Consider the following 23016-nt stretch of genomic DNA (forward strand, 5'->3'; position numbering starts at 1 on the left):
ACCATTTCATACTTATACTGTTGGACTCTAAGATTTAAAAAAGAGTTGTACTTTGTACCCAGAGTAGAAAATATTTTACAGTATGATACATATGTCTTAGAAAGCAAGATTTAATTCAATATTTTAAAAAATTAAAAGGGGTTATATTAATTAAGTGATAAGTATTACTTAAATCGGGGTCTTCTATTCTGTCACTTCAGAAAATGTGGTTCTATACAGAATATGTATCTAACAAGGTCAAAGGGTATTTTTTACTTAAATATATAACATATATTTGTGTTTTCTAAGCAAGGCTTAGGTTTAATGAGAGAGCACTACATTTTACAGCCCATGGCAACTACTATTTATTAGTAGAACACACTCGGCAGAGCAAATGCGTTTCTAAATTTTCTTTTTTTCCTGTTCTCTATAAATGCATGTATTTTCCTTACCCAAGTTTACTTAAGTTATAAGACCAATTTGGTCAACACTGCATTTTGCATTATCTTTGGATTATATCACAAAAACCCTTAAAATTTCTTTGAAAGATACTATGTTGGATCTTTCTTAAGTCCATAAGTTGGACATGATATGATTAAATCCCTTAAAAATAGAAGGCAATAAACATTTGAATGCCAGTACAAAAAGCAATCCATGTAACCTAAAACATTTGTACCCCCTTAATATTTTGAAATAAAAAAATTTAACAAATAGAAGGCAAAAGTGAACAGTTTTTTAAGGCAGAAAAGTATACCCCATATTACCTTTCTAGAACTATACTAATTAAAAAATAAAACTTCACTCAAAATATTTATTTTTTCTTAATAAGGTTAAATGATAAGACAAATATTGTGATTCTGTCTGAAGTTTCTCAGGTATTATATTGTAAATGTCCAAAATGCTATATAAAACCATACACAACCTAGTGTCTTTTACAATTCATACTACAGAAACTGAGATTTAATTGTATGTGCTCTGAAATACATTGTCTCCCTGACCATTACTGTTAGAGATTTGAAAAGACTAGCTCCAGTTAGAGGGAAGTGCACCAGGCCTATCGATCGGACCCTCAGTTACAAACATAAACACACGGGAAAAAGAGAAGAGAGAAAGAACTAGGGAGAAAGAAGAAATAAATGCTCGTGTATTTTGTTTCCAAGGGGTAGCAACTGGATCCAGGAGACATCATAATACAGGTGTGGTATGCTTACTTTTTGAGTAATTTAATGTTTAAGAGGTGCCACATCAGCTACAAATGGTCGAATTATATTTAAGGATAACAATTTCATGTGAAGTACAAAAGTTTTGAATAGAAAATTGCTAAAGACAAACTTCAAGCCTTTGTGGCTAACAGAGTATAAAAATCTCACCCAAAAGGGAGTATGAAATACAAAGACAAAAATATAGACTCAAAATGATCATAAGACTGGAGGTAAGGTTTTATTACCACCTAACCCTTACACTAAAAGCTACAGCTTGGAAGGAAGTCTTACCAAATCCTCAGGAGAGCTGTCATTTAAAAAGATGTTAAAATGGATGTAAACATTATCCTCAATATGATGGCAACAACAAAAGCCTAATTGTCATCTGGTAAGTTGCAGAGCCACTGCAGGGATACTTCTTCAAATGTTCCATTTTCAAATAAGTGTAGGTGCACAGTGGTGCTGCATTTTGGAGCACCACTGTAGGAAGATTCATAGCCAGCACATCATCCGCAACTCACTCTCAGGAACTCGCTCAGAATGGAGGCAGGCACAAGAGAAGCAGAAGCCATGTCAGCAACACTGGGATCTGCTCTCTGCTCTCAAGGTCTCTTGATCTAGTTTAACTTTATCCGCATCGTTGTCTTCATCAGGAAAGCTTTGGTGGTTATCAAGAATATTCTCCACTAGGAATCGGGTAGCTTCGTCTATGTTTATGTTATCCTGTAATGCAGAAATGAAGAATAGGATTAATTCTTAGAATAAAGCATTAAGAGTATCCATGGGAACTAGGAAACTTTGTCAGAGGAAGCATTAAAAGTATACCAGCTACTATCTTCTTCTCTAATACTAAAGTGTTTGCCCACTAAGAGTTCCATGCTACTGAGGAATGTGGCTATAGAGGGAGCCTTCTTTTTATGTAAGAAGGATACCCCTTCTTACATTCCTGTTTTGCACTTAGTAAGTGCAAATATGTAAATATCCTGTTTCTCACCATACTTTCGCCCCCCCTAATTTTAGCATTGATTAATCCTTCCCTAAAACAATTATTGCTGTGGTGTTTAATAGCGAGTTTTTATTGCCATCATTCCTTCTACTTTTATTGGTTGGAATTCTACTTTTAAGAAGAAATTCTTTTCTCCCTCATTTATTTATTCATTTGTTTATTCATATTCATGTATTATTATTTTATTCTATGAGTTAAACCCATTAGAATAATTATTTACTTTGTTGCTCAAATTGTCTTGGGTTTTCGGAGCTCCTGGTGTGGGTTCCTGACATGCCGCCATCATTTTGTGAGCGCTTCCCTAGTTTCTGGTGCCACAGGATGTCTCAGGTACATCTTTACTTTCCTTGTCCCACTACCCCTGAAATCAGTCATTTCTCCAGGGATTCGTTTTACTCAAGAAATGGTATTTAAAAGCCAGATTCTGAGGACTAGTTAAGTTTATTGGCTCTGTGGTATCATTGATTCTAAGTGCTCTCAGAAGACAGATAGTCAACATATGTATGTACACATACACACATCTAGATCTACTTCTTTATGTCTCTCTGATACATATGTATGTGTATATTTGTGTATGTATAAACTTACACACATAAATATGTATTTATTTATATGAAATAATTTTAACTAAATTCATAGTGATATCTCTAATCCAATCCAACACTACGGGGTTCATTGTAGACTTCTCCCTTATTAGTAATAACTTTCTCAGAAAATGAGCAACCTGGAGGAGCTATGCTATTTATATAGCCATCTTTCATGGCATCAATACATGCTTTTTACCTCCACTCCCAAGATAAGTTTAACTTTAATTCAAGTATTGATCTTCTGAATGTCCAAGTGTCATTCAGTTCTCACCAACCCCATTATGTCAAATAATTATAAAATTCTCTAACTGTACTGAGAAGCAATTAATTAAGAACAAAAATTCCCATATGGTAGTGTAATTAGCCACAAAGTTTCATATTAGAAATTTGCTGTTTGCCAGAAAGGTGAAATGACAAAATTCATGAATTTAGAATTCTTTTGTCCTCCAGAAACTCAGACCACCGGAACTCAAGCAAAAATTAAATTTTAAGTTAGCTGCTCATCTGCTCGGAAGTGTGGCTATTAGTGACATTTAGGCAGTACTTTAGATCTTGACTGTAAAATTTTTAATTACTGTTATTCTTTTGGAACACTCCTGCTTTTTTACTAAGGAAATTCTGCAGAAGCTGTTTCTATTGTGTTTGTAGGGAAGCACAGTTCCTACCTGAAACTTTTATTCTTAACCAGTGCTTCCCTTCTCACCTCTACACATAACCCTGTCTATACATATAACAAAACTGATGATTAATACAGTCTCAAGGTATAAGTCACAGGACATGATCATTTATAAATCTTCCAGATTCTGGGGGAAAATGTGGATTTATTACCTGAAAGATTAATTCAAATAAAACCTACAGGCGAATTTTATCTGTAATACACTGCACCAATATGCATGTTCACATTAACATTTACTGCTTCCCCTAACCTCCCAACAAAACTAGGAAGTAAAGCAAATCACCCAGCAGACACGCAGAGCAGACAGAGGGCATGCCTGTCCAGAGCAAGTCCTTCGCTAAAAGAAGGCTTCCTTTCTGTCAGGCTAAGGGCTCATACAACACCTCTGGGCTTCATCTGTCATCCACCACTACTTTTTGCCTAAGCGTATATACTCCTGCCTCCAGTAGACGTTCTTTTTTCCCAATGACTCCGTCATCGCATGATATGTTTGGAGCTGCTCTTTTGTGCAGTCTCTCATCGTTTTGCTTCATCATTCATTCCAATCATCACTGGTGTCAAATAATCTTTCACTTTACTAGAAAGTAAGCTTCTAGTAAAGCTAAAAGTAACCTGGTAGTAAATCTCCAGAATATGCTAGGTGACCTAACAATAATACAAGCATTTATACACACACACACACACACACACACACACACACACACACACACACGTGTGTATGTATGGGTGTGTGAAAGAAATACAAAGAGCACATAACAAAGCTGGAAATGTGTTAAGATTACACAAAATTTATGGCCTAGTGTTCGTTATCACAGAATTTCTCAAACATTTCATCATTCTTACGTAAGTCTGATTGTTATTTAACCCTCCTATGTGAAAGTTCCAACACATGTAACTCCCTCAATATTTTGTACTTATAATTTTCACCTTTGCATTCTTGTATATATGGTAATAGGCTAAAATTTTGGAACACCACCTTGGTGGGGTTTTTTTCCCTTTAAAAATTATGTATCCAGCTTCCTATAATGGATGAAAGACAAACTTCTTTTCTCTTATTCAAATTCTTTCTTACAGAGTTAACCTAAAACTCTTCAAACATCATCTGCATAAATCTTCTCTCTGACCTTTTCAATGCCTTCATGGGTCCTGCATCTGACACATTTCTTCACAAGGGGCATCTCCTTGCATTTCATTAAATTTTTCGTAAAAATAAAAAATGGTTGTGCTTGACAATACCCCCTTCTACTCCAGTCGCATGAGAAGTACTTCAGTTAAAAACTCAAACTCACAGAAAATGTCATTTGCTTTTTGCTCAAAATAACCACTCATTTTTATTTTAATGTGAAATCTGCCCTTTTATTCACTTCCCCATTAGCCAGTTTTGAAAGGAGTCTTGCTGCAGATGGAAAGAAGCTATAACAGCTATGCTAGGCTTTGCATTTTCTAGGATTCCAAACACTGCTCACACAAATCCATATAAATACTTCTTAGTTACAGCTCAGATTTATGAGCTAAACAGCAGAGCAGATAGATGAGCAAAGCAGATCTTACCTTTGCAGAGGTTTCAAACCATCCAGTGAAGCCATGTTCTTTGCAGAATTGGTCCATCTGGGCAGGACTCTGGCCACCATCCTTATTCTGGTCACATTTGTTAGCTAAGAGGACAGCAGGAATAGGTCTTCCATTTGGAAGATGAACTTTACTATCCAGATCATTTTTCCATTTTAAGACTGCCTCGAACGTGGAACCTCTCGATATATCAAAGACTACGAAAGCACCAACAGCTTCCTTGTAGTATACTCGGGTCATGTTGCCAAACCGCTCCTGCCCTAGAAGTAAATATAAGAGATTAAAAAGCTCATAATTCAGGCAGAATCTATATTTAGGTATAACCCCTTTGACCCTAAGAATAATACTATAAATAAATATCTTCCATTCCACAGCAATATAAACTGATGGGGTTGAGGACATCCACAGAGAACCATGACCCTAAAGCAGAAGTTGCTGGTAATTTGGTTTGAGTGCCCAATTAACTAGTTTTATGTTCTGCACGTTTACATACAACACATTCTCCACAAACATCAATAGAACAGTACTTCAGGCTGCAAGTCCTATTGTTTCCTCCTCCTCTCTCCTTGGCCTAAGAGAGGTACTAAAAGGGAAAAAGAAAGCTGAGAGTAGAGGAAGACAAGAATAGAAGAAATAAAGCTTGCAGGAAGAAGATAAGTGCAGTGGGAACACGCTAGTCAAAAAGATTAGGACTGGGCATGAGATAACGTAGCTCATGTTCTCCACTCATGTATCCTTCACATCTCTAGCCTATACCCACTTCTGACTCAATATACAAGCTTGCTCCCCTCTAAAAAGCAGACATATGAAAACCTGCCATTTCAGAACAAAAAGCGGCACAAGTGATTGCATTATTACAAGAAGAATCAATTGCAGAGTTTTTCAAATATCATTGTGCTTTTTAAATGATTTAACTTATGTTAAACACTTTGGGGAAAATCTACTGCTTTGTATACTATATAGGACTTTGCAAAGCATTCTCTTACTATCTGCTGTCATACTAATCTTTGACATACATACGACCCTTATCTCCATCTGACAGATAACAAAAAGAACTGCCAAAGAAACACTTGGCCAAGATTACAGGGGCACTTATTAAAGAAGACAGAACTAAAATTCAAGTCTTCTGACCCCCATGTGCCTATGGAAATGTGACGCTAGCCATTTTTAACAATCTTATAGGTGTCATGACTTCTAATGCATATACTTTTGGGTTGTCAAATTGCTGACTAGAGTGTGAAGGAAAAATGGCAACCAATGCAATGAGTAGTTGCAACAGAGACAAAGTGGCCTATAAAACCTGAAATATTTGCTGTCAGACCCTTTGCAGAAAAAGTTACTGTCTTCTATTTTAGGAAGCTAGGAATATTCTATATCTTGAACTGGAAGTGGTATATAAAAATTCATGAAGATATTTATTAGAGTCTGTGAACATAAGTTATATTACAAGTTCAAAAAAACTGCAAAATGTCAGATAAGCACTGCATATATGTCAGCTAAGATTATTAAGTGCTCAATAAATTTATTGCTGTATCACCTTTTGCAACCTTGGATGGAATTAGAGACCATTATCCTAAGTGAAGTATCTAAAGAATGGAAAAACAAACACCACATGTACTTGCTATTAAACTGGAACTTACTGATGAGCACACATATGCACAGAGAGGGAAGTAAAGCTCAATGGAAATTCAGTGGGGTTAGGGGAGAGGATGAGTGAAAACCTATTTAACAGGTACAATGAACACTATCTGGGTGACAGGCACACTTTTAACCTTCATTCAAGCATTACAAAAGCAATCCATGTAACCAAAAACATTTTTATCCCTGTAATACTTTGAAATAAAAAAAAATAAGTTTATTGCATGATGAAAGCTTGAGTATGCTTTATAAAGATGGCACCAATTAAACATAGCAAAGTCTTAAACTATTAGCTAATTATGTGCTGTTCTTTGGTGAAAACAGATTTGCAGAGGAAAACAAACTTGATGAAAACTCAACTATACTAGGGAATCAAAACACCAAGCACCCAACATTCAGGCAACCCCGGGGAAAGAAAATTTTTCTACTGAAGTATGTCAATTGCCCTTAGAGCTCTTTGGGGACCACTTAAGACCCTCTCAGCTCCAATACTGACATTTTAGTTTGTGTTATAACTTTAATGTTATATTGGTTTTCCATATATTCTGTAATCGATGAATCCAGACAGCAATTGAAATCAAATGTAAATGATCCAGCATCAAAAGATCGAGACCTTGCATTTAGGGACACAGCTTATTTTCTAAATGTAGAGTAAAATACACTTCCTATTTTAATGAGTTTATAATCTCTTTTTTAAAAATGCTGAACTAATCCATTAGTGTTTCAGAGACATTCCCCAACTGGTAAAGCAAGTAAAAAAATATAAATTTCTAAAACACATGAAATCTAATTAGGGAATGGGAAAAGATTACAATTAATTCTTTCAAAATAATACTTTTAACATAAAGTTAGGAGTTACTCTCCAAAAACCTAATCAGGCATAACCTAAATTTAACTGTATTTTTTCAAAGGTTTATAATGCATAGATATACTAAGCTCTTCTAGTTGTTAAGCTTGACTTTCTATTGCTACCCTAGTAAGAACTGTCCCATATCTTTGTTATGATTTCTCCCTGGGTAATGTTAGCTACTCCTTTACTATTTTCTAAAGCAAAGCAAAGAACTCCACAGGAAAACATTACTAATATTTATGAATATACTATTTTCCTACACTTCTAAATGAACGGAGGATTATGCTTCTCTGCCCCTCCAAGGAGAAGCCATGAGACTAGTCTTGGCCAATGAAATGTGAACAGAAACATTGCTTCTAAGCAGAATCAAATACTATATTTCCCCTCAAATAAAACCTATCAATAAAATAAGCCCTAGCAGGATTTCTAAGCATTTGTGCAATATAAGCCCTACCCCAAAAATAAGACCCAGTGATGGGCATGGCTACGTAGCATATATGCACAATCCATGCATTTCATCATGGAGTGGTAAAAAAGAGGAGCAGCCCTTCTCATCTGCCCCATGAGAGCTCTATTGCTCAACATGAGAGATTGGAGCCAATGGTGCTAAGGGAAATAGAGTAGCAAGAAATTCAGGATGGAATTTGGGGTTTGGAGAGTTATGATGATGTTCCAGAAGATGACTTAACTATGTTTGAATAAATGTAGATTGTTGTACCGTACTTAAAAAAAATAACACATTCCCTGAAAATAAGCCCTAGGGTGTCTTTTTGAGGAAAAATAAATATAAGACCCTGTCTTATTTTCAGGGAAACACAGTAGCTGCCAGTGTCTTTTTCCTGTTGCAGCAAAGCTGAACCCTGACTTTGAGATGACAGTTTCATGAGACGGTGGACTCTGCTAGCCCAGGTCTTCAGGTGACTCCAATAAGAAACCACCCTCACCCCCACTGCCACCCCCCAACTCCCACACTCCACTATGAACATCTAGCAAAAGTGAGACATAATTATTTCAAGCCACTAAGATTTCTAATGTTGTTCAGCACCCCAACATAGCCTAGTCTATTCTGACTGGTACAACTCTCAAATGTCTTTTTAGCCCTTTCCTTTCCTCCTTTCCCTTTCCTCTCCCTTTCCTCTCCCTTTCCCTTTCCCTTCCCTTCCCTTTCCCTTCCCCCTTCCCTTTCCCTTCCCTTTCCCTTTCCCTTCCCTTTCCCTTCCCTTCCCTTCCCCCTTTCCTTTCCCTTCCCCCTTTCCCTTTCCCTTCCCCCTTTCCCTTCCCTTCCCCTTCCCCCTTCCCTTTCCCTTCCCTTTCCCTTCCCTTCTCTTCCCCCTTTCCTTTCCCTTCCCCCTTCCCTTTCCCTTTCCCTTTCCCCTTCCCTTCCCTTCCCTTCCCTTCCCTTCCCTTCCCTTCCCTTCCCTTCCCTTCCTTCTTTTCTTATTTCCTTTCAAAACTCTAGAACTGATCTCTACTAAAAAAATGTATTAGGTTCCCTTTATACCAGGTTCTGTGCTAGAGACTGGTGAAAATAATGAAACAATGAATATTTTTTCCTCTCCTAAGGAGCTCACGGTCTATATGAGGAAAGGGGCAAACTGAGACCACAGTAGTAGGTATAATCAGAGAAAGCCAGAGTATAACATGGTACCCAACAAGAGGACACCACCCACTGAGGTATGTAAGCCTAAGCAAATCTTATTAGTCTTTTTTCAAGGTATACTATCAAGAGATGCCATTCAAATACTTATTCATGGTGAAACTATAGTATCCTCATAAGTTATCTTTATTCCCATACTTTTAACGTTCATGTTGGATACAGCAGTCCACATAGCGCACATGCAGGGAGCCTGGCCAGAGGCTGTGCTCACCATTAATAATTAAACAGCTTCATGCATAACTTCTAGATGCCAATTTCCCAACTGTGCTCTGAGTCATCCCCTCAGAATTATGCATTCTGTTACTTCCCCTTTCACAACACACCAGGATTCAGGTCTTCATAGTTTTGAAAAGGGGCTAAGGATCAAACAAATTGGAAAGACTTTGACATTCCAAACTTTAATTGCATTGAAATCTATAGAATATTTTAATTTTTAAAGACAAAATATATAAACAAGATACTTTGTGATGCAGCCATACATTTTAAGTTCAGTCTGTAAAGTCTTTATTACTCTGTGATTCTACTTTCCACAAATACATTAAAAATAAATGCTGACAAAAAATGCCATGCTGAATATTCTGGGTTGTGTCTCATGACAGGAGTGGACTCAGTAGAGAAAGAAATCATCTGTAGTTATTAAATAAAAAAACAAGCTGCGTAAGTTTTGCTTCATGGGGGAGGGAGTATGCAGAGTTAAGACTTGCAGCAGTATAGAAATTCATCAAAACCTGGGCAATCTTCCTCTTAATAGGTCTGTAGAGCTAGTTTAGACTAGTTCAGGAAAAACTCTAGGCAATACTGACTTCTTTGACCAGTGCTGTAACAATCATTACTTATCATAAATAAGAGGCACACAAAATCATACAGTCTAACCTCTTATTTTATAGATGAGAAAATAAAGTCCCAGGGAAATGAAATTACTTAAACGTCCTAGGTTGACTTGCTTTCTAATGTGCTGTCTAATCAGTTAGCCTAGTATCTGCTGGAGTATCCATCCCTCATGTGTTCCTGTGTTTCCAAATAAATCTTTAGCAGTACCAATAGCCTAAGAGTGACTTTCCCTAAGGATAGCACAGTCCTGCTACAAAAGTCATTCCCCCTTATCTATGTCACCTAGTGCTTTACATTAGGAGCCAAGGGAAGAGCTCCTACTGCTGAATGCATCAGTCATCCTGACACTAGAGGCAGCCTTTGTCATCCACATTGCTGTTGGCATATCGCCAGCATAGTCCAAATGACTACAAAAATGTTTTATCCTTTAAACCTGTGGTCCCCAACCCCCAGGCTGCAGCTGGTATCCATCAGTGACCTGTTAGGAACCGGGCCACGCATCACAGCCTGAGCTCCGCCCCACCCCACCCCAACCCCCCACTCCCCAGTCCCCACCAGAAGAATTGTCTTCCATGAAACCAGTCCCTAGTGCCAAAAAGATTGGGGACCACTGCTTTAAACAATGTGTTACTTACTTCTCTAGAAGAAGGAAACTTTATTATAACTTGGTATCTTGGCAATTAGAAAGGAGAAAAAGAAAACAGTGCCAGTTATATAGGCTAAAGGATATTTAAAAGATTCACACAATCTCTTACATATCCAAATGAATGGACCTTGAAGTATGAGCCCATGTTGGCGAAAGATTAAAACGCTCATCTTAATATTTGGGTGTACCCAACACTAATGACATTGAAAAGGAGTTGAAATAACAAAATTAGTATGTTTCCAAGAATATGTATTGCCATTAAGTTAAAGAAAAAACACAAAATAGTTTGCCTTATATCTTCATATCTCATGAAATTTTCAAAAAGGCAGTATTTCTCTTCAGATTTGAAAAGGGAAGTGCTAAATTCTGAACTGCTGCCAGAAACACAATCCAAGGACAATTTTTCTTGTGACTTTCATCATTGGTTTTGCTTAATTTTTTAATGTTTGTACCCATATTATATTTATGCCCCCATTTGATAAGTAGTCTAAATGTCTCTTTTAATGATAGTTGAAATTCAAAATATAAATTTCACAACTGAAAAGAAATCAAAACAATAGGAAAAAACAGTGCTTAGTTTTCCAAGGACAAATGCTTTCCTTTTTCCCATCCACTAAGAATCACCAAGCTACATATTCTTACTCAAGGTGATTTAGTTTCTAGTTAGTACATGTAAAGTCTTTTAAAGAAAAATCCTTAAATATCATTGTGCAATTCAGAGATAAAATGCTTCTAGAAAGCTAAAGCTTGTCATTGTTCCTAAGATGATAATTTTTTATCCATTAAAATTTTTATAAATTTTTGATACAGGTAATAATGTGATATCATGATGAATCCTAGGTTTTATATACAAAAGGATATAATATGTAGGCATATAGGCTTTGTTATTTTTAGCGTATCAAGTCAATGAGTCATTATACTTTATCAAGCCATTCTAAACTTGCCCGAGCATTACACTTTAACATGCTGAAATTATAGCCACTGTTGGAAGTAAAACAATTTATTATTACATTAAATAACTACCATAACACTAACCATAAAGCAGTTTAACTAAAAACAGACTGTACTACTAGCTGCCTACTCCCACTCCTCCACCCACTAGCTTGTACAATTTTACACAAAACCGAGTGGCTATATTAACCTCAGATAAAACTATATGGCATCAAAGCAGTGCCATCTGAGTTTGAATTTGATATACACTGAATTTAATAGTTTAATACTACACTGTTTAAAAGATAAAAGGAGTCACATGATTTTACACAATTCTATTAATTTGTCTAGTTTTTCTTTTTATCATATATGAGATGAGAGGGAGACAGTAAAACATAGCAGTTGAACCTTTGGAGCCAGAAATATCTGGATCCATGCTTTAACTCTGCAAGCTATACAGACCTCAGACAAATCCATTAACCTTCCTGAGACTCAGTTTACTCATTGAGAATAAGTCCTATTTCTCCAGATTATTAAGTACAAATGACAATGAAAGTAAACAGAATGAAAGTGACTAGAAAACAGCTTTTAACAAATGTCAAGTATAGGAGGGCCAATGACCAAATGTTTCCAACTTCAAGATTCTATGCTTATATCTGGAAATGTGCGTCAACTTAGAATAATACATATTATAAGTAAAGATATGCAAAACTGCTATTTAAATCACATACAAATCATCATTTTTGCTCATTCACATTTTTTGAGATTGAGATTAAACCTGTTTGTCAAGTGAAAGGGTAACAAAACTGAATGAAGAAAAAACAGGAAAATGCCTAAAACGAAAACAAACTGCTTTTGAGATGGTAGCAACAGTATCACCAAGAAGTTTTTCAAAATTACCTTTTCCCAGGTACATGCCAACTCAGACTGGATTTTACTCCTTTGCTAATTTGAAACAGCTGGGCTTCTGTGGCCTTGTGGTTAATGCCTAACATCTGTCTTATTCAACTATTTACATCATCTTTGGTGACTATAAAAAGAGCAGCTAACTTTAATGAATTTAAATTAGGAAGTCAAATAAAAATATCTTATTGATTTGTGTCCAAAGCTGAAAGTCTTAAAAGTGTGAGATATTTGGCTTTTCCCTTCTCAACAAATGTATTCAACAAGAGAGAAAAAAATATATTGTCTCTGTCTTGTAAATTACTCTTGTATCCATATGCTACACTGAAGATGAGGCTCCTGAAATAGCCACAGAGATGAGGAGGTAATGCCACCTCTGGGAAGGCTGTGAAATTGAGAAAGGAACTTAAGGGTCATGGAAGGTGTGAGAGAGTGGGGACAGGGGGAGATGTGTTTAGCTAAGTGGAGAACTCTTGACTGTAGCGAGAAGATGAGTGTATTGGCAGGGTGCTGTGAAGCCACGTATAGAACGGCGATTCTCAATTTTAGTATAAATCACAATTGCCACCTATGGTGCTTGATAGATTGCGTATTTCCAAGCCCTTCCTCTAGGAATTCTGATTTGGTGTAGGTATGGAGGATTGCTAGTTGTCTATCCCAACATTAGTTTATAGAATTTTATTTGGGGAGGCAATGTGCCCAGATTAAGATAAAAGCCCTAGAATTTCTAGCTACTCTTGCAGCTAGGCATGTTTATTTGATTGGATCACAGAGACAAAAAAAATATAGCCTAGGAAAGCTGAGTGGTGAAATGGCAGCCTAAGTGCATGAAGACTTTTTGCTGCAGCTCACTAGTCTTGGACTGCCCAACCGCAGGCTTAATATGTGAGACAATTAACTTCTTCCTTGCTAAACCATGATGTACGTCAGATGATGCCAAAATCTACTGATTCTATTGATATTAAAGAATTTGCATTTAAAGAACCCCAGATGATTCTGACGAAGGAGGCTCCAAATAATCACACTAAAAAACTTGACATATTTAGCTTACTATCTATCAAGAAGCAATCAAAAACCACCACAGAAGATCCTTAAGGAAAATATCTGGATAAAAGTGAGTGAGAGAGAAGGGAAGAAAAGAGTATGAGGTTGTCTATTAGGTAGGAAGACTCTGTTAGATCATTAAATGAAACCCCTGCCATCCATTTATTTTCATGTGGTCTAACTCTCTCTAAAGAACAGTGAAGGAACTACATGTTTTTAGCCTACTCAATCACTAAAAGTACAAAAGTCTTTTGAAAATATAATTGAATAGAATTCTAAAGCAACTTTTCCTGGATCTTTTGTCTCACCCTCGAGAAGTCTCCCCACAGTTAAATGTATGCTTTTCATCATCCAAAAGATCTCTACAGACACAAAACAAATTAAACTTGTTCACTTAGCTTACTCTCTGTTACTTAAGTGTTGATTAAGTGTGAAATCCTCATTATTTTAAGGATAAGGCCTATTCCTGGGCTATAAATCTGAAACCTTCATATTTTCCTTCTATGGAAGAGCACTTTCTATCAACCTACTTTAGTGAGTGCCTAGGAATATCTATTAATTGTGCCTTTTATTTTCTGTATTTCTCGATTCTTTGATATCCTGTGGCATGGCAGGCCTTGGGAAGAACTGCCCCTCCCAAGATTACCTAATTTCTAGAGAAAGTAAATCCTGCCTTAGAGTGCACCTTTGATATGCAAACCAACCAATCCTGAGTCCATATCTTCCCATCTGCCTCCTGGCATTAGGCTCTTGCAGTCTGGGATACTATCCTCCTGCCCCAAATCACCCCAGGGCCAGGTACCAGATGATTAGAGACCACCCCTACAGCCCAGAGCCCACTGAAATTATTCAAACTAGCCTATCCTAAATTTGCTTAGCTTGCCTACCCTACTTCACCCATTCCTTCCTGTAAAAACCACAATAAAGGCTCTAGTCCATGAATTCCTCTTGATCCTGTCTCATGACCAACTCTGATGCTTTTCCCTGTGGCATGGTGGGGTGTGGTGTGCCCCACTTGTGGGAACTGTGAGTTACAAAATTCTGTCAATGGCAATCATCTCCTGACCTGTTGGCCTCATCATAACCTGAATAAAAACACAATCCTGGGTACATTTTCAAACAGTGTGAGAATCACTGAAAATTCCATATTGAAAGCTTAAGAAAATTGAAAGGTCAGGATAACATATATTAATACATGACTAATTTAGAGATAACCAGAACATTTGAAAATTTAGAAAATAATTTGTGCTACTCTTTTGAAACCAGTAAGTCAAAAACTAGCTATATTAAAAGCTTACTGTTTTCCTATCTCAGAATCATGAAAGCTGTCTCCATATGGTGCCATTGGCTATGTGTGTTTTCTTGGTCAAGTTACTACACCTGTCTCTGCATTTAAACTGTAGGATCTCTAAAAGCCTGTAATTCATTCAATCCAAAAGGTAGAATCGTTAAGCAAATAGCTGGGAGCAAAGGCAAGTTTTAGAACTTGTATCAGTGCTGGACTATCTCTACCACTAACCTGAGCGACTTTCAGCTTATATGAGCTAATTAAGGCAACTAAGTATGGTAACATATCAAAAGGGAAAGGTGCCAGGCATATCATTATCAGAGGAATTCCTATATGCAGGATACAAATACATTGTTACACTGACCAAAACCCTGCCTGAGCAATTGTGAATGCACAGCCTAGACTATGCACCCAAGGGAGACTCAGGACCCAGGAACTGCAAAACATTTAAAGATATAAAATGGGACAATAGGCTTTGCTTCTGATTCAGCACAGCAATTGAGCTTGAATAAGGCTGAGGATGGCAAGCCCACACAAAAGTCAGATTACCCATATGTAATAGAAACGCCTTCTATGTGATTAGCCACCAATAAGCACCAGGAAACTTACTGTAGTATTCTGTGTTTAAGAAAGAGACTACAAATAACTACGCAGACTGACTGATTCTTCAAAGCACTGCTTCTTCACATTTAGGAGATTCTTAAATATTATTAATCCCTGACTAAGATACTTTTAAGGTCAGGAAAGTGTCAGAGGTAATATTCCAGATTCTTGCTCCTAAAGGGTTATAAGAGAGTTATGGAAAAAAGGCAAGAGGAGATTATTTGTTTAATGATGGGCAAAATACAAGATGGAACAAGGAAGTCAGGATCCACATTCTACTTTAGGATGGGAATCGAAACAATGAAAAATGAATTTAGGTATAGGTTATATAATTTATAATATTTTCCAAGCATGTATTTTAGGCTTAGCTAAATATTATTTACATGAATTTCAGAGTAGACTGTTTCAGTGTGTCTTTTAGCCCAAAGGACTTGTTACTCATTCAAATTTTTACAAAGAAATTTTAATCCTAAAAGGCAAATAACTTCAGTCAGTACATGAAGACCAAAGTATATTAGAATTAAATGGACAATTTTTTTTTAAAAGATTTAATCTCGACCAGTCATTCATGTTGCCTGGAAAATTCTACAGTTGCTAATAAGCAATAAGCTTACCACAAACAGTATGCCAAATACTACTTTATCTATACTAAGCATTAAAAGGAAGATTGGAGACATCTCTTGCTATATCTTAATTTACTGTGCATTAAGATCTCTTCAAAATTGTATCAAAGACTTCAATATTTTAGTCTGTTTCAGTTATGTTTTGAGCAGCAGTCTCAAAGCAGGCATGAATTAAGAGACTGCAATTGTCTTAAACAAAAGTTGCATTAAACTCCATCTGTATTTTAAAGCAAGATTCCTTCAATGACATAAGAAAAAATTCATTAAGGCCTATACCTGAGAATTACATAATTCTTAACTTGAAGAGTTTAGTTAAATCTGCTTGGCTACATTTATATAAAAAATTCAACATTTCTAGCCTATCACACTTGACAAAACCCTCTAGATAAAGATTGTTGACATAATTCCTTCACTACCTTGCCTACCACTAAAGCAGAAAGAAATGAAATAAAATCTAACTAGTAACAATATCACCACACCTTAAGTTAGTCATAGCAAGTGGCCAGCTCCACCTACTGTTTTGCAATCAAGGAATATTTCTACTCTTTGAGAATTAAATATAATCCAACTTTGTTACTACATAAGGCAAATATGTTTAGCCACGGGGGAAATTTTTGGAGCAGCCTTCACTATGTCATTACTACTTAATTCAAATGGTATGAACTAGGATTCATTAGTAGCTCAAATGTTCAAACCAAACATAATGATGTAGCTCCCCATACCTTAGGATAAAACTAAGCTATTTTTATCTCTCAATTTCTTTATATTAAGATTCCATCTCTGAAAATCTTACTTATAAGGTGAGCCTAAGAATTTCTAATTACTTCATAAGTTTACCTCTTACTTTAATTGCTGGCATGTACTTGCTGAATGGCACAATAGTACCTGCTCCAGTATCTGACATCCAGAAATCCCTTTTAGAGACCTTAAAATGCTGCTTTCCTTTCCGGGGAAGCTCAAGTTTTGGATTTAGTCAAAAGTGCAAGGATATCCCAGCAAGGCAGATGTATACCAGATTCTAATAAAGACTGGATATGTCCTCTTCCTGCCTATTGAGGCCTGTTAGAGAAGGATGAAAAAGGAAGGGGTGATATCCAGGAAGAAAACTTACTCCTGCTTTTGTTTTGTTAAGTCTCTAAACATAAGCATTTTACTTCGAAGCTTAAAGACACAACTGTTCCATAAAAATCTAGTTATTCACAGTTATCTACCTGTAGTGAGACACAATGGTAGTTTTATAGCTAAATACTATAATAGTTTACATAAAGAATAAGGCAAAGTCAACCACCCTTGTAAGCAGGGCTTTAAAATCGCCTTTGTGGAAATCCTCAGCTACACTGAAGATTCCTGAAAGTTGACTGTCACATGGTAAAGCAAACTGTAGATCCATGACTTTGTCAAGAAGCAGTAATACTGTTCCTTAGTGTTCTGTGCAATAGCAGGAAGTGTTTCGAAAAAAAAAGCCTCTGGCTTCGAAAGATGACTTTTCAAACGAAATTTTGGTTTCTGGTAACCAAAAAAAAATTTGAGCCCAAGGCTGATTACCCTCTTTCTTTGAAGCATTGATGTGCATAAATTTATTCTCATATCTGAGGAAGAGAAATCTGCTCTTAAATGAATGTGTTATAGATTACAATTCTTCAGTACTCTCTCATGTAACAAGATACAGATGAAAAGAGCACTACTTAGCAGATAGTAGATGTGGGCCTCACCCTCCCACACTCTGCTACCAGCTGGGTATACATGGGGTTCAGTGTAGGGTCTGTAGGATGATGGGTGACCCAAGGTTCCCTCCAACCCTAAACCAGCTCCCACTGGAATGCTCTACTGCAGACTCAGTTTCTTAACACGTTCAATGATTGAAGAGGGTAACTTTTGGTGTCATTTCCATAATTAACCTTTTCAAAAGTTAGTTTTAAGTGCCCCCATCCCACCCACCACCCCAACCAGAGTTCAAATTGCTCATAAATTAGACCAAGAAGTGTACCCCCTAAAGAGATCAATTCTTCCGTTCCAAAATGACAAATGAAAGCAGCAGATGCCAGAGAAACAATGTATTTGGGGCGAGGAGGAGAGGGGGCCAAGGATAGGGTTAGGTGTTGGCTTAGGGAGGGAGCGAGGAAAGAGTTTCAGAAAAGTTTTCCCAAGTCTTCACCTGGTGACCTGGCTTCACAAGAGAGCAAGTATTTGTGGAATGGAGTTTCCCTCGCAAAGGCGGGTCTGAGAGCCAATCCCAGTGATGAAAAATGACCTGAAAAGGAACCTGGCTGCGGGTCTTGGTTGTGTCACTGAACCAGGAGTGCAACTTGGGGGAAGTCGTCCAGTCACTCTGAACTTCAGTTAAGGCTAAGGAGAGCAGCCGCCCCAAGTCTTCCCGTTATATTATAAACTCGTCCTTATTCAGAGTTCAAGCTCCTGGGAAGGCCCCGCAGCTTCCTCACCTCCTGTCAGGAGAGAGCGAGCATCCATCCGCGCCTCGCCATCTGATTCGGCCTCTCCCTCCTAAACGTACACAGGCGGCGGTTCAGGCAGAGGAGGGAAAGAAGGAAGGAGGCAGAGAGGAGCCAGCGGCCCAGGCTCTGAAGGTGGGAAGGTTGGTGCCGCGCTTACCCGCGATGTCCCACAGCTGCAGGCGCACCAGCGTCCTGCTGTCCCAGTTGAGGACCTTGAGGGCGAAGTCCACCCCGATGGTGGCCCGGTAGTGCTGCGAGAAGAGCTGGTGGACATAGCGCTTGATGATGCTGGTCTTGCCCACGCCGAGCTCGCCGATGACCAGCACCTTGAAGAGGTGCTCGCGGGTCTCGGGGGCGGCGACGGCGGCCGCCCCCCGGTCGGGGTCCCCGGCTCCCCCGCCGGCCATGGGCGCCGCGGCTCCGGCACGCGCTCGGGCCCCGACCCGCCGCGCGCTCCGCGCCGCGCCGCGCCCCCAGCGGCTACAGAAACTCCCCCGGGGCCCGCGCGTCCTCCTCAGCGCCCGCCGACGCCGTCTGACCGGTCACAGGACCCGGAACCCGCAGGCGCTCACGCCCCGGGCGGGGCGGAGCCGGAGGCAGGGCCCGGTCGGCTGTGGGGAACCCGCGCGAGGCCGCTCCGGGAGCCGTCTGGATCCGCCAGGCCCGGCCCGGCCGCCGGCACTTCCTCTGCCGGGCGTCCCCTGCCGGCCGGCGCGGCGCCGAGGGAGGCCCGGCCGCCCCCTGGCGGCCCCAGAGGATCCCGGCGGCCTGAAGAGGCCTGAGGGCCCTGAGCCGGCGGGGCCCGGGATTGGGGGTGCCCGCCCTGGCCTGTAAGCTGCTGGCCTGGGGTTCAGCCTCCTTCCCCACTCGGCCCGGAGGGAGTTTGGCAACTGGAGGCCTCGCCCTTCGTGTCCGGCAGCCCACTTGAGACGTGAAAGGGAGAGGCAGAATGACTCTGAATTAACTAAGGGTATTTGTCTCAATCAAATGTTTTTTTGCAGCGCCAAATCCTAGTGCATTAATCTCCATATCGGGGTCTGTCTGTCCTTCACTGGGTACCATCAGTTGCTGGTAGTGACCAGCCTGGATACATAGATTCAGTTTTTGGAGCTCTGGTCTTCATTTCTTTATTTGTCAAGCACTGATAACACTAGTTCTATTCTTAACTTTTTGAGGAGCCTCCATACTGCTTTCCAGAGTTCCAATTTACATTCCCATGGACAGTGTGCAAGGGTTCCCTCCTGCCACTCTCACCAACATTTGTCATCGCTTGTCTTTTTGATAATAGCCATCCTAACAGGTATTTTCTCGTGGTTTTGATTTACATTTCTCTAATGATTAGTGATATTGAGCACCTTTTCTTATACTTCTAGGCCATTCGTATGTCCTTTCTGGAAAAATGTCCATTCAGATCCTTTGCCCATTTCTTAATCGGGTAGTTTTGTTTTGTTTTGCTTTTGAAATGTGTGAGCTTGATATATGTTTTTGGATATTAACTCCTTATCTGATTTTTGTTTCACAAATATTTTCTCCCAATCTGTAGGTTGCTTTTTCATTTTGTTCATTGTTTTCTTTGCTGTTCAGGCGCTTTTTATAGTTTGATGAAATTCCATCTGTCTGTTTTTGTTCATTGCCTGGGCTTTTGGTATGGTAAAAAAAATCGTTGCTAAAGCCAGTGTCCACATATGACCCAACTATCCATCTTCTGGGTCTATACTCAAAGGGAATGAAATCAAAACTTCATAAAAATATCTGCACTCTCAAGTTACTTGCAGGATTATTCACAATAGCTAAAATGAAACACCAAAGTGTCTGTAGAGGAATGGCTAAAGAAATTGTGACACACACACACGTATATTATTCAGCCTTAAAATAGGAGATCTTGCCATTTGTAACCTGGATGAACCTGGATGACAGTGTGCTAAGTGAAATAAGCCCAGATACAGAAAGACAAATACTGCAAGATCTTACTTATATGTGGAGTTCGAATACTTAGAAACAGTAGTAGTTACCAGGGCTGGGACACGGAAGAGATGGGGACATGTAGGTCAAAGGGTGTGAAGTTGCAGTTATGTAGAATGAGTAAGTCTAGAGATCTAATGTACAACATGAGGGTTATAGTTAATAATATTGCATAGTATACTAGAAATTGTCTAAAAGTAAATTTTAGGTGCTCTTACCATTAGAAAAATGAGTATGTGAGGATATGTCAATTTGGTTAACTATAGAAGCTATTTCCCTGTGTATATGAAAACATGTTGCATACCTTAAATATATAAAACAAAAATAAATATAGTTATATTATTTGAAAATATATACTTTAAAAACTGATAATGCTTTAGTATTTTTTTTTCTTTCCTTTTTTTTTTTTTTTTTTTTTGAGACAGAGTCTTGGTGAATCACCCAGGGTAGAGTGCAGTGGCATCATCACAGCTCACGGCAACCTCAAACTCCTAGGCTCAAGGGATCCTCCTGCCTTGGTCTCCCAAGTAGCTGGGACTACAGGTGTGTGCCACCACACTCTGCTAATTTTTTCTATTTTTGGTACAGATGGGTTTCAATCTTGCTCAGGCTGATCTGGAACTCCTGACCTCAAGAGATCATCTCATCTTGGCTTCTCAGAGTGCTAGGATTACAGGTGTGAGCCACCATACCTGGCTTGCCTTAATATCTATTTATTTATTTATTTAATTTCAGCATATTATGGGGGTACAAATGTTGTTAAGGTTATATATATTGCCCTTGCCTCCCTTCCTCCTCGAGTCAGAGCTTCAAGGAGTAAGTTAAAGAAAGAAGATACAGGGTCTCTAAAGTCATCTTATTTTACTTCCCTAAAAAGAAAGCCTTTTAAAACCTTCAGCTGGTAGTGTTTAGAATAGATGTAAATAAAGGCTCTAGGATAAATCCTAGGAAACTTATTGAAAAGTAGTGGTATTGTGGGATTTTATTTTAAAGAAGAAACATAGGAAAGCTTGTCTTGCTTTCTATATTTATAAAATTGAGGGATGCACCCTATCACTTTAATATTTAGAAACACCTGGAGCTGTAATCCTCTGGCAGCTTCCTTAAATAAACTAAAGCAGTGGCTTGCCCTGCCACCCTCACTCTAATTGACAATCATTAAAAAGTGTTTTTCAGAGGTGGAGGCGTTTTAAAATTTAGAAGTCAAGGTGGGAGTAAAACCTTTCCTAGAATAGCTATTGAAAAATCATGGATCTCTAAGGAAATATGGCCAACCAGCCGGTGGCTTTTATGTTCACCCAATTACAGAGCCCTTCCAAACTCTCTCCAGCTTGGGTAAAGAGGAAATTCTCCACTTCTTGCCATAAGTGCTGCACTTCGTTCTGCAGGTACATAATACCATAGATTTTTACCTGTCCCTTCTTTTCTAGACCTCCTGGATTTCCACTAACTTCAGAATTTTGGTGCTAAAAATCATATGCTGTAAATAATTTGAAATTAGAAAGCTCACTGCTAAAGGCAGAATAAATGGTTGGATAAATGGTTCTCAGACTAAAAGCAGGATAATGGTTTAAATTAGTATTTATCAAACTTGAGTGTTGGCTGGGTGCTGTGGCTCACGCCTGTAATCCTAGCTCTCTGGGAGGCCGAGGCGGGCGGATTGCTCGAGGTCGGGAGTTCGAAACCAGCCTGAGCAAGAGCGAGACCCTGTCTCTACTATAAATAGAAAGAAACTAATTGGCCAACTAATATATATAGAAAAAATTAGCCGGGCATGGTGGCACATGCCTGTAGTCCCAGCTACTTGGGAGGCTGAGACAGAAGGGTCACTTGAGCCCAGGAGTTTGAGGTTGCTGTGAGCTAGGCTGACGCCACGGCACTCACTCTAGTCTGGGCATCAAAGCGAGACTCTGTCTCAAAACAACAAAAAAAAAAACTTGAGTGTTAAGAGTTTGTTAAAACAGCTTACTAGGTCCGAACCAGAGGGGTTTAGTTTCAGAGACAGACGTGGTGAAGCAAATAATTTGCATTTCTAACAAGTTCCTGGGTGGTGCTGCTGCTGAGAGTCTAGGAACACAGTGGTTTGGGTCAGAACTCACTTCTCAAACTTAAAAGTTCATATGTATACGGTAGATCACTTTTTCTTATCTATTTGTTACTTCCTAAATGTCTAAAGACATTTAGGTTGTTTTCATACCTTGGCTATTGTGGATCGTACCATAATCAAAATTGGGGTACTAATATCTCTTTCAGATTCTGATTTCAATTCTTTTGGATAAATAGCCAAAACTGGGATCGCTGGATCATATGGTAGTTCTATTTTTAATTTTTTGCGGAACCTTCATGCTGTTTTCTATAGTGCCTGCACCATTTTGCATTCCAACCGAGAGTTTACAAGAGTTCTAAGTCCTCTACATCTTCACCAGCACTTGTTGTTTTTTAAAAAAATATATAATAACCATCCCTATACAATGGAATATTATTCTGCCCTAAAAATAAGGAAATATGCAACAACATGGATAAATCTTAAAGACATTATGATAACAGAAATAGGCCAGTTACAGAAAGA

General features: G+C 38.7%; 1 protein-coding gene across 1 annotated transcript; it reads right to left on the bottom strand.

Moving 5' to 3' along the window:
- Window positions 1–386: 386 nt before the first annotated feature.
- RAB32 (RAB32, member RAS oncogene family) lies at window positions 387–19069 on the bottom strand. The gene is made up of 3 exons (XM_012752197.3): window positions 18643–19069; window positions 5002–5279; window positions 387–1904 (listed from the first exon to the last, which is right to left on the bottom strand). The coding sequence occupies exons 1-3, from the start codon at window positions 18890–18892 to the stop codon at window positions 1755–1757; spliced, it is 678 nt and encodes a 225-aa protein (XP_012607651.1). The 5' UTR covers window positions 18893–19069; the 3' UTR covers window positions 387–1754.
- Between the last annotated feature and the right edge of the window lie 3947 nt (window positions 19070–23016).

Source organism: Microcebus murinus, chromosome 5 (assembly GCF_040939455.1).
Source record: "Microcebus murinus isolate Inina chromosome 5, M.murinus_Inina_mat1.0, whole genome shotgun sequence".
Classification (NCBI taxonomy): Eukaryota; Metazoa; Chordata; class Mammalia; order Primates; family Cheirogaleidae; genus Microcebus; species Microcebus murinus.